At 43.0% G+C, this 12049-nt stretch overlaps 1 protein-coding gene across 2 annotated transcripts; it reads left to right on the forward strand.

Annotated features, from left to right (window-relative positions):
* Positions 1-3543: 3543 nt before the first annotated feature.
* KCNV1 (potassium voltage-gated channel modifier subfamily V member 1) lies at positions 3544-11689 on the forward strand. Of its 2 annotated transcripts, XM_023725811.1 has the most exons (4): positions 3544-3561; positions 4533-5188; positions 6246-6775; positions 10945-11456. In XM_023725811.1, exons 1-4 carry the CDS (start codon positions 3544-3546, stop codon positions 11454-11456), a joined length of 1716 nt encoding a protein of 571 aa, XP_023581579.1. The 2 variants fall into 2 exon arrangements, with proteins under 2 accessions (XP_023581579.1, XP_004370740.1); XM_004370683.1 differs by lacking the exon at positions 3544-3561 and having other exon boundaries at positions 4427-5188; positions 10945-11689.
* Positions 11690-12049: the final 360 nt, after the last annotated feature.

Raw genomic sequence — 12049 nt, forward strand, 5'->3', positions numbered from 1 at the left:
AGTACTTTGGATATAAATTAATAATGAATTCACACTTTCCTAAAAAAATATTTGAATGAGTTATAATCATTTCTTTATAATCATTTTAAAATACCCATATAAAAGATGAGAGTTAATGAATTTACCAAAACATCATATTTTATTCAAATATGATAGATAAATAGAATATAATATTAATATAAATACATTCTTACTGATTATTCAAAAACATAAATGAAATATTCCATATTCTTATTAACAGGGATATGACTGTTAAGAATGTATACTGTTCATTAATAAATTTAGAAATACTAATAAAAATTGGAAGAATTAAAAACACTGGGTGTAGCTGGAGATTCAATATTCAAAGAAATAGGTGGAAGACTTGGTAGAGGAAGCCAAAAACTGGTAGAGTTTCATAGCAAGACTTAATTGAAAAGCACTGGAACATAACGTCTAATGACTAGGGAAATATACCCAAAGTCATTAGATTCCTGAGTTTTCACATTGCGGTACTGTGCTACCTACATGACAATCACATTCTTCCCATGCTATGTAGGAATGAATTGGAAAGCATGACCCCACCAGCCCCAGCTCCTTATCAGCAATTCTCTTTTCACTTCTTGACATACTTCAAGGTGTACCTCAGACAGGGATCAGGGACCAAGAAAGGTATCCTTTGAATGGAGTCATTTTCCTTCTTATCTCTTATGCCCCCTTCACTGGGCTCTCTGACTCAACCCTGGTCAATCAAGGAGGGAGCAGAAACTATATACTTAGGGGAAAAGGGCAGGAAGCTTGTCAGTAATTTTTATTATCTAAGAGACTCTGTATTTTTAAATGGGACATTTCTGTTTATATTCTCCACGTTGACTAGTCCTTGTGTCTCTAGCTGATTGTTTTTGTGTTGTTGGGTGCCATCAAGTCAATCCTGACTTACAGCAACCCCATGTGACAGAGTAGAACTGCCCATAAGGTTTTCTTGGCTACAATCTTTACAGAAGTAGATTGCCAGGTCTTTCTCCTTCGGAGCCACTGGCTGAGTTCGAACCGCCAACCTTTTAATTAGCAGCCAAGCACTTAACAGTTTCACCACCAGTGCTCCTCATGCTTTAATCACAATTGAAGCCAACAGTTAAAAATTTAGGTTGTTAGTGGTGAAGAGAAAAAAAGATCCCTAGTGGTGCAGTGATTAAGCCCTTGGCTGCTAACTGAAAGGTCGGTGGTTCGAACCCGCCAACTGCTCTGTGGGAGTAAGATGTAGTAGTCTGCTTCCATGAAGATTACAGCCCTGGAAACCCTATAGTGCAGTTCTACTGTGTCCTACAGGGTTGCTTTGAGTCAGAATTGACTCAACGGCAGCGGGTGTAGTGGTTAAGATCTGGAATCAGAAAGATTCCAGTTTCAATCCTTTCATATACTCCTTCATATGCTTACTTTGTAAGTAAGAAAGCAACTTACTTAGTGCTTTTGAGCCTCCAAGTTCAAATCTCTAGCTAAGAATGATCATTGTGAGAATTCAGATGCTTATTACAGGGCTTGACCCTTAAAGGATAATTATTTTTATAAGTACATCTGTAGGACACCACTCATTACAACTGAGGTTCAAGGGTCTGGTGATGGTGGAAGAGACCCGCAAACTTCAGTCACCCTTAGCTCACCTGTGGTTACCTGTCCAAGATGGCCCTTCACACCTGGGGCTGCCATTTCACTCTGAAAGATTCCCTCCTTCCTTATCACAATAGGTAGCTAGGGTAGACCTTTATTGCTAATACTTTGATTAAAGTTATTCACACTAAGGTATGAATAGGTTTAACAGAACTGTGCACTGCAATTTTCAACTCCCAAATAATCTATAATTGAGATGTTGGGAGAGTTCCCCAACCCCCCTCCTCACGTAAAGGAAAAAGTCCCTTGGTGGTGCAAATGGTTAACACACTTGGCTGCTAACTGAAGGGTTGGATGTTTGAGTTTACCCAAAGACACCTCAGAAGAATCTGCAATCTAATTCTGAAAAATATCAGCCATTGAAAATTCTAGGGACCATAGTTCTACTGTTGCACACATGGGGTTATCATAAGCCAAAATCAACTCCACAGCAACTGGTTGGTTATGTAAGGGGACTAATTGTAACTGGTTGGCTATGTAACTGGTTGGTTATGTTGCCTTAAAAAAAAAACAAATAAGAGTATCTAAACATAACGGTGAACTATTTACTGGGATAATTTTAACCTCTCCATATTTTCTTTAGGAAAAGTCCTTTTTAGAGGCAAAAATTAACCAAATGGATAGCTGTCAAAAGAACCTTAACTATAAATGTTATACTTAAAAAAATTTTCACTCAAGTGCCCTTTTATTCTCACAGGTTAAACGGCAGCTCCAAAAGATAGAAATTTTGTCCATTTTCTTCACGGATGTACCCAAAGCACCTAGAACAGTGTCTGTTACACGCTCCATAAATATTTGCTGAAAGCTAAGAGAAATACCATATTAAAATCGTTTCCTTTTTTTAGAAACTTGTAAAAATAAAACTAAATGTAATCAAAATTTTTTAATCACATGAATATTATATGTCCTAAGCATTATATTTATGAAGGCAAGCTTCTGACATCTAATATCCTAGGCTTGGATTTGGACGGTGTGACGCTAAGCAAATCAATTCATTCCTCTGTGCCTCAGTTTTCCCTTTGTAAAATGGCTATAATTGTGCTAATAAAATTGTTGCTATGATTAAATAAAGTATTGCATGAGTAAAGTGCCTACAAAATTTTCTGGCATAAACATCCAATAAATGTTGGGTGTTTTTATTACACCTGAAATCTTGCTGAGGAAGGTATTGAGGCTTATAAGGTAAACGAACAGCTGGAAATCCCATAATCAGTTGTCAAAGCCCTATCTAAACAGCCAAGTTTTCTGACAGTCTATGAGAAAATTCTTGCTACTGTATCAAACTGCCTGCTAGCCTCTTTCTATATACTTTTGAAACTACTTAGTAGAAAACAACAGAGAGGAGTGTAGTTCATTCTGTCTTGCAAAGACGTTCGAAAAAAGCAGGATTCCAAGATGCTGGAAATAATGAGAAAACCCTGAACGGAGGCTGCACAAAGCACTTGATATAACTTTCCTAACCCGGAGTTTACCAGACTTCTCCAACAGGAAAACTTTATTCTTAAGCATCTGTGAGAATGAAGATTCAGGGAAACAGGCACCAAATACAGTAGTTCTTGAAGCGTTTTCAGGATAAATATAATATGCAGTGTCGCCGAGCGCCTCACTTCCTCCCCCGGCCTCACTTCCCTCCGCTCCTGCCACGCCCCATTGCTGTTGCTGGGAACCGCTAGGCGGGTGGCTCCGCGCGAGTGCGGGCGGGGGCGGCCACGCTCAGCCTGAGCCAAGGAGCCGGGAGCTGGCTGCAGGCGAAGCACGGCAACAAGCGCTCCACCGAACTCAGCAGCGAGCACTAAACCTGCCTACACAGACATCTCCAGTACGGTAGGCAAGGCCGGGACCTGGAGGATCAAATGAAACCTATGTAACCGACGGCGGCTCCTGAGCGCAGCCCAGATGTGCCAGGAGCCTCAGGTGAGTCGCCCTGCCCAACTCAACAGCCGCCCCCGCGTCCAACAGGTGGGCGGGGGCATCGCTCCAAGGGACCCGGTGGGCACATTTCTAGACTCACTTGGGCACGGGCGCTCGTCTTCCTCCTTTCCCGAGCCGTCGTTCCTATTTAAACCGCTGGCCCAACCCACGCCTGTTCTATCCTTGCCTTGTTGCCTTCCCTTCTCTCAAAACGAGAGATCTGCTGTGTGCCAGGGAACGGGCCCAGGGCACATGCTCCCCAGGAAACTTGTAGGCACAGAAATGGCTAAAGAGAAGATCACAAAGTGCCTTAGCGAGGTGGGCACCCAACGGGGTGGGGGCTGGCAGTGCTGATCCCGGATTCTTAGTGACTCCCTTGGACTCCCTTGGACTTCAACTAAAGGCCAGTGTTAATTATCCTCAATCTCAGCCACGGGGTCAAAATCTGAGGTAGGGTGTAGGAGAAAATGGAGCTTGAGTGACAGACTAGAAAAAGAATGAATTGCTGCAAAAGATGCACCCCCTCGCCCAGAGCACCCTCCCCCACGTGCGCATGCCCCCAGCGAACAACCCCGGGGAGGTATTTCGAGTCGCCGCAGAAAAAAAAAAGGAAAATACATGGCCTTAAGTTGGAAGGGGCTCAGACCCGGTTACCACCTCCTCTGCCTTCAAAACTTTTCGTTTGGGGCTCCTGCGGGCTGGTGTGAGTCTCGCCATCCCTCTTCCTTGCATTTCACTCTGAGTCATCTTGCCCCTTCCTCCAGTCTCGACTCCTTCTCCCCTTTCCCCCAATAGCTCGACATTCAATTCAAAGACCACCTGGGCTGGCATCGCAATTGCAAAGTTAGGAGAGGCGAACGCCTGAGGAGGGCCGCGGCGACCGGCGGTGTGCCCTGGGGCTGTCATCAGCTGGGTCCACACCTGACCATCTCCTCTGCGCCCAGCCCCCGCGCTCGGCCACCCTGCGCTCGCAGATCCCTAGGAGCGAGAGGGAAGCGAGCGCAGGGGGTGGAGAAAGGAGGGGTACGCGAGTGGGAAGTACCCGCCAACCTCCAATCTCGGGAAACCCCGGCCGCCACCAGGGGCCACGTCACCGCCCGCGCGGGACCCAGGCTCCCGGAGCACTCCCAAATTTGTGGTGCCTTCAGGCAGTGGCCACCGGGATGGAGCTGCCTCCCCGCCGCCGGGCGCTACTGGACTCGCCGCTGGACAGCAGCTCCCTGACCTCGCTGGACTCCAGCGTCTTCTGCAGCGAAGGCGAAGGGGAACCCCTGGCGCTCGGGGACTGCTTCACGGTCAACGTGGGCGGCAGCCGCTTTGTGCTCTCGCAGCAGGCGCTGTCCTGCTTCCCGCACACGCGCCTGGGCAAGCTGGCGGTGGTGGTGGCCTCCTACCGCCGCCCAGGAGCCCTGGCCGCCGTGCCCAGCCCCTTGGACTTCTGCGACGACGCCAACCCCGTGGACAACGAGTACTTCTTCGACCGCAGCTCGCAGGCGTTCCGCTACGTCCTGCACTACTACCGCACGGGCCGCCTGCACGTCATGGAGCAGCTGTGCGCGATCTCCTTCCTCCAGGAGATCCAGTACTGGGGCATCGACGAGCTCAGCATCGACTCCTGCTGCAGGGACAGGTACCCGCGAGGCGCGCCGCGGCGGGGCGGGGCGGGGAGATGAGCGTAGTAGAGGGAGGGCAGCGGAGGTAAAGCTTTGCGGTTTTCAACAAGCCTCCCTAAACCCTTACCGTACTGTACACGTTGACTTTGAGTGAATTCCGACTCATAGCAACCCCACTGGGCAGAGAAGAACTGCCCCATAGGGTTTCCAAGGTTGTAATTTTCACGGAAGCAGAGCGTCACATCTTTCTCTCGCGGAGCCGCTGATGGGTTCCAACCGCTGGCCTTTTGGTTAGCAGCCGAACCCTTAACCACTGCGCCACCAGAGTTCTGTTCTTTGAACCCAGGCCTACGAATAGGTGTGGCCACTTCCGTGCTGGAAAAGGGGAGTTGGAAAGCGTCAAAGACAACTTTTGAGTGAAATTTTTCCCCTTTTTCGAGTTGGTATATACCAAATTCACATATACTGCAAGGAAGGTCAGGCCAGAAATAAATCCTTGGTAATTGAATGAATGAGTCAGTAAAGCAATGCTCCAAAAGATACCTGTATAGGGATGCAGGTTTAGGGGTGGAGAATTATCATTTATCAACACTGGGCTGCTAACTTTGAATAACTTGGATGGAGAACTGCTTTAAATATGGAAGACAGAAAGTTGGCCCCTTGACTGTGAAAGTTTATGTGGTCTTCATGGTGACTTTGCTGTTATTTTGCTATTACTACCATTTCTTCATGAATACCTTTTCTTTACATTAAAAATAAAAAAGCTCCATACTGCAAACATCTGTTCTTGTTGCAAGAAAATGACTAATAAAATGCAGTAATCCGAAAGAATTTTTCTATGTATAAATCCTTGGTAGAAAGTGTCATAGTTTTCTTTTTTTAAAATAATAATCCTAAATGAGAAATGTTTTATACTTTGAACAGAAGATAGCCTGGGTAGAATATGATTGGACTATCTATGCATTTTACTGAAAGAAAACTCCATAACCTCACTACAAAGTTTAATTCTATTCTAGTTCTGTATTCTAAAATTTTGAAAAGTTAGACTAATCACCAAATTGTCTTCTCTAAAAGATACTTCAGAAGAAAGGAGCTGAGTGAAACTTTAGACTTTAAGAAGGACACAGAAGACCAGGAGAGTCAGCATGAGAGCGAACAGGACTTCTCACAAGGACCTTGTCCTACTGTCCGCCAGAAGCTCTGGAATATCCTGGAGAAACCTGGATCTTCCACAGCTGCCCGTATCTTTGGGGTCATCTCCATCATCTTTGTGGTGGTGTCCATTATCAACATGGCCCTGATGTCCGCTGAGCTAAGCTGGCTGGACCTGCAATTACTGGAAATCCTGGAGTATGTGTGCATTAGCTGGTTCACTGGGGAGTTTGTCCTGCGCTTCCTATGTGTGCGGGACAGGTGCCGCTTCCTGAGAAAAGTGCCCAACATCATAGACCTCCTTGCCATCTTGCCCTTCTACATCACCCTTCTAGTGGAGAGCCTGAGTGGGAGCCAGACTACCCAGGAGCTGGAAAACGTTGGGCGCATCGTCCAGGTTCTCAGGCTGCTCAGGGCTCTGCGTATGCTAAAGCTTGGGAGACATTCCACAGGTATTCAGTCGTTATTGGTGCCTTACAATTTGCCATTGTTTATAGGCATTAGTGCTTTGACCACAGCACAAGGGAAGCAACTCTGAATTTATATTCAAAATGATCAAACCCCACACTTTACCCAACCATGACCTCTGAAGGGGTGCTGGGAAACAAAATCTTGAAGTTGTTATCACAGGTATAGAGGAAAAGGTACCTCTCACATTCTTTATCTCCCTAAGACATTCAAAAACAATTTGGCCATTGGTTACCCTGAATTTATTGGAAACCAGTGCCTGAAAGATATACAGAAATTAGAGACATTCTGTTTCCAGAAGGTTCTAGATAAAACATGCACAAACAATTCATGAAAAGATACACATAAATTGTATATGACATCTAAGGACATAGTTTCTCATCAGTGTCCAAGAAAGTGTTTCCACACATACTCCTTTTGCAGAAGGGAAGGCCTGTCTTCCAGAGGCTTCCCTGGCTATGCAGAAGGAAATGACCAGGCGCTGGTGGCCTTCCCCATAATTTTTGAAGACATAATGGAAGTATTTTGCTTTAGAAGAAAGCAGAAGACAGTAATAAAATGCTGTATCTAGTGTTTGAGGATTTTCCTGAATCTAATCTGGAACGCATGAGTGAGATAATAACAGGAATTCCTTAGCTTCTTTGTATGTCATAGAGCCTTCAAAAAACTAATGAACTCTTTCCCCAGAAAAATCTCCACACAGCACACACACACACAATTACATATACAAATCATAGACAATTTCAGGGGAAATCATAGAGACCCATTAAAGATGACCCTTACCTCACCACAGACAGTGGTTGCCAGTGACTGGGACTGCAGCTGTTGGATATTCTGAAGTACAGATGTGTTACCTTATGGCAGATCTTAATGAAAATAAAAATTCCCTGTCAAGCTTGTTAAGATGCAGATTCTGAGTCCCAACCCCAGAGAGTTGATATTAGTAATTGGGGTTGGGCCCAGGAGCATACATTTTAACAGACTCTTAAGTGATATTGATGTATAAGTGGTGGACCACACTAGGATGCCATATTAATATAATACATATTAATACAAATAAGTGGTGATACAAATAAGTTGTCTAGAGACTCCTGTTCCCCCATCTGCGTCCCTAGATACATGCCTTACTGGCAACTTAAAAGAAGTTAATGCTAGTTTTCCTTCCCTATAAATACAGGGAAGAATTAATCTCGGTCATGGCCCCCTAACCTCTGAGGTACTGAGGACTCACCCTAATAGAATTTTGGTCATGTGTTTTCCTAGCTAGTCTTACAAAGCAGGGATTTGATAATGGGGTTTCCAACAACTTTTAGAAGTAACACTCTTTGTTTTCTGACCCATATAATGGGATGCTTTCTTCAAGTATTTATAAATTCTTCACAGAATTCAATTTAAAAACACCCAGTAAAGACTACATTTTTTCCCAAAAGAAAATAATAGTAATTTCCACAATGTCACCTCTTTTCAAAGGTTTTCTCAATTCTAAAGCAAGTATAAGTATTAATAAAGCCTTAATTTATTGAAGGGATATGAAAACTCAATTGCATAAATATTTGACAGTTTCATCTTAAGTATAACATTTAGCAAATAGAGACATAGATGACATATTTCCCCATGTATTAATTATAAAAACAGATGTGAGAGCTGTTATGGAATAGCAGTCAGGAGGATAACAGCAGGCCTAGCAGTCTAGGTTTAAATCCTAGTTCTATAGCTTTGTACTGATATACTACCTTCCTGTGTCTCAGTCTGCACATCTGGAAAATGGCATAGTAATTACACCTATTTCATATGATTGTTTTGAGGGAGATATGTAACATGCTAGAAATTCAGACCACGGATTTTGTTTCTTTACAAAATTACTTAGTATATTTCATTAGGAAATGAAAACAGTCCTCCCTGACAAATGCTATGATTCTTCTCATATATTGTCACTTTATTTAAGAAATTCAGTTCAATATAGACACATCAAAGACTGTTTTCTAAAAGATGTTCTAAAGGTATTCTAAAATGTATTCTTTTGAGGTTAAACCTCAAAATTAATATTCATTGATCTTTAAAAACAGCTAGTTAATAATTCAAGAATATCTCAATTCTGAAGAGCAAAATTCAAAATGAGAGCACAAATAGTAGTATTTTAAGGCATTTCAAATAGTCTCTAGTGAGTGAATAAAAGTAAAGACTGATCCTGAGGCCTTGCTTTAGACTTCTGAGAAAATACCATTGTTACATCATGTTTCAAAATCTGGATAAACTTTTAGAAGCATCTCTCTTGTGTCACAGAGAATATCTTATTCATTCAGATCCTTCCTAGTCCTATAATGGGGCTCCTTTTACTTCCCTTAGGAGGCTGACTTCAGCCTTTCACAGATAGGATTGGGTTTCCTTGGGTCTGTCTTCCAGGAGCTCATTGAATCCTCCGAACTAGCAAGGGAAATCCAGCAATGTCCTCAGAAGTGAGTAAGTTCCCTAGGTCGCTCCACTCCCCTGTACCTCTTTGTAATGGAGGACCGTTCTGTATTCAGGCTTGTCTCCTCACAGGAAAGCAGAAATTCTCTGTACGTAGGAAGATGTTTTCCTATGCTTTGACATTAAGGACTAGAACGTCAGTGGTCCCATGGGAGTTCAAGGATTTTTTTCCCCCTCTTGACACGCCCCTGAGAACAACCTTAGAATGTACATTTGATGTTTTCATGTCAACATGTCACTGGTACCTAATTTGCTTGCACTGCTTCACTTCATTCCCATGGTGTGTATCCTTTATGTCCTCTGGGTTTCAGACAATAAGGCCACCAATTGTGTGAAACTTTGTCAGAAAGGCAAGGGAAACAGATACATGAAATATAAGAAGACACCATAAGACTGGCATTAGAAAAAACTTTTGGAGTGACATAATGACTTCATATACGTTATATATACATAGATATGTTTTTGTTGTTGTTAGGTGCCATTAAGTCAATTCCAACTCATAGTGGCCCCATGTACAACAGAACTAAACCATGCCCGCTCCTGCACCATCCTCAAAATCGTTGTTATACTTAAGCCCATTGTTGCAGCCACTGTGTCAATCCATCTTGTTGAGGGTCTTCCTCCTTTTCACTCACCCTCTACTTTACCAAGCATGATGTCCTTCTCCAGGGATTGGTTCCTCCTTATAACGTGTTTGAATTACATGAGACGAGGTCCCACCATTCTTGCTTCTCATGAGCATTCTGGCTATACTTCTTCCAAAACAGATTTGTTCGTTCTTCCAGCAGTCCATGGTATATTCAATATTCTTCACCAACAACATGATTCAAAGGCATCAATTCTTTGGTCTTCCTTATTCATTGTCCAGCTTTCACATGCATATGAGGTGATTGAAAACACCATGGCCTGGGTCAGGCACACCTTAGTCCTCAAAGTGACATCTTTGCTTTTTAACACTTTAAAAAAGATCTTTTGCAGCAAGTTTGCCCAATGCAATGCTTCATTTGATTTCCTGACTGCTGTTTCCATGGGTGTTGACTGTGTATCCAAGTGAAATGAAATCCTTGACAACTTTAATCTTTTCTCCATTTATCATGATGTTGCTTATTGGTCCAGTTGTGAGGATTTTTGTTTTCTTTATGTTGAGGTATAATCCATATTGAAGGCTGTAGTCTTTGGTCTTCATCGGTAAGTGTTTCAAGTACCCTTCATGTTTGGCAAGCAAGGTTGTGTCACTGGCACATCGCAGGTGGTTACTTAGTCTTTCTCTGATCCTGGTGCCATGTTCTTCTTCATATAGTCATATATATATACATATATATACATATACATATATACATATATATACATATATATACACACACACACACACGTATATATGTGGGAGTGTGGGGGTGTGTGTTGGGGGTGTGTGTGTGTAATATTAGGTACTTAATAAATACTTCAGTGAATGAATGAATCTATCTTTCTATCTTTCTGCCTATCCTCCACCTGGCCCCATCAACTAGACTTTGAGCCCCCAAAAGACAGGGATTATGACTGAAACATCTTGTAGCCTCAGAACCTTGCCCAGTGCCGGGGACATATTAAGTGTGCAATTCATGTTTCTGCCGGGAGGGATGGGTGAAGGGAGGGAAGAAGAGAGGAGGACTGCCAGTGACTAACAGCAGTTGTTCTGTTACAGGTTTACGCTCACTTGGAATGACAATCACCCAGTGTTATGAAGAGGTCGGCCTACTGCTCCTATTTCTGTCTGTGGGAATTTCTATATTTTCAACTGTGGAGTATTTTGCTGAGCAAAGCATTCCTGACACAACCTTCACAAGTGTCCCTTGTGCATGGTGGTGGGCCACAACATCCATGACTACCGTGGGCTATGGGGACATTAGACCAGACACCACCACGGGCAAAATCGTGGCCTTTATGTGTATATTATCAGGAATCCTTGTCTTGGCCTTGCCTATTGCTATTATTAACGACCGCTTCTCTGCTTGCTACTTCACCTTGAAACTCAAGGAAGCAGCAGTTAGACAGCGTGAAGCTCTAAAGAAGCTTACCAAGAATATAGCCACTGACTCATATATCAGTGTTAACTTGAGGGATGTTTATGCACGAAGTATCATGGAGATGCTTCGATTAAAAGGTAGAGAAAGAGCGAGCACTAGGAGCAGTGGAGGAGATGATTTCTGGTTTTGAATTCTCTTTCAATTTATTTGTAAAAGCTTATGTAAAATTAAGTCCATTGATAAAGCTTGTAATGATGTCTCTATAAGTTGATGAGTCTTTTTTGAGCACTACCTGTCTTAATTTTTGCTGCTATATTGCTTAATGTACTAGAGTATTTTACATTCCCCATAACAACTGCAAACAAATTTCCTCAGGATGTAACTGAATCTATTTTCACATTTGATTCTCAAAAATAGTCTATTGACACAACCACAGAGCCCTGGTGGCACAGTGGTTAAGAGCTCGGCTGCTCACCAAAAGGTCGAGAGTTCGAATCCACCAGCTGCTCCTTGGAAACCCTATCAGGCAGTTGTACTCTGTCCTATAGAGTCACTGCAAGTCAGAATCGACTCAATGGCAACAGGTTTTTGGTTTTTTGTTTTTTTTTTTTAACACAACCAGGTACAATTGGGCCAATATACACATGCCTGAATTTTCGTATATGAAATATTATCATTGCAATACACGCAGAAAAGTGAAAGGTTTTGTGCATCACTTATCCTGAAAGTTTTTGCACTGTTCATTATTTTAAGAAGGAAATTAAACTGCGTAGTCCAGAGTAA

The sequence above is a fragment of the Trichechus manatus genome, unplaced genomic scaffold (genome assembly GCF_000243295.1).
Source record: "Trichechus manatus latirostris isolate Lorelei unplaced genomic scaffold, TriManLat1.0 scaffold00009, whole genome shotgun sequence".
NCBI lineage: Eukaryota > Metazoa > Chordata > Mammalia > Sirenia > Trichechidae > Trichechus > Trichechus manatus.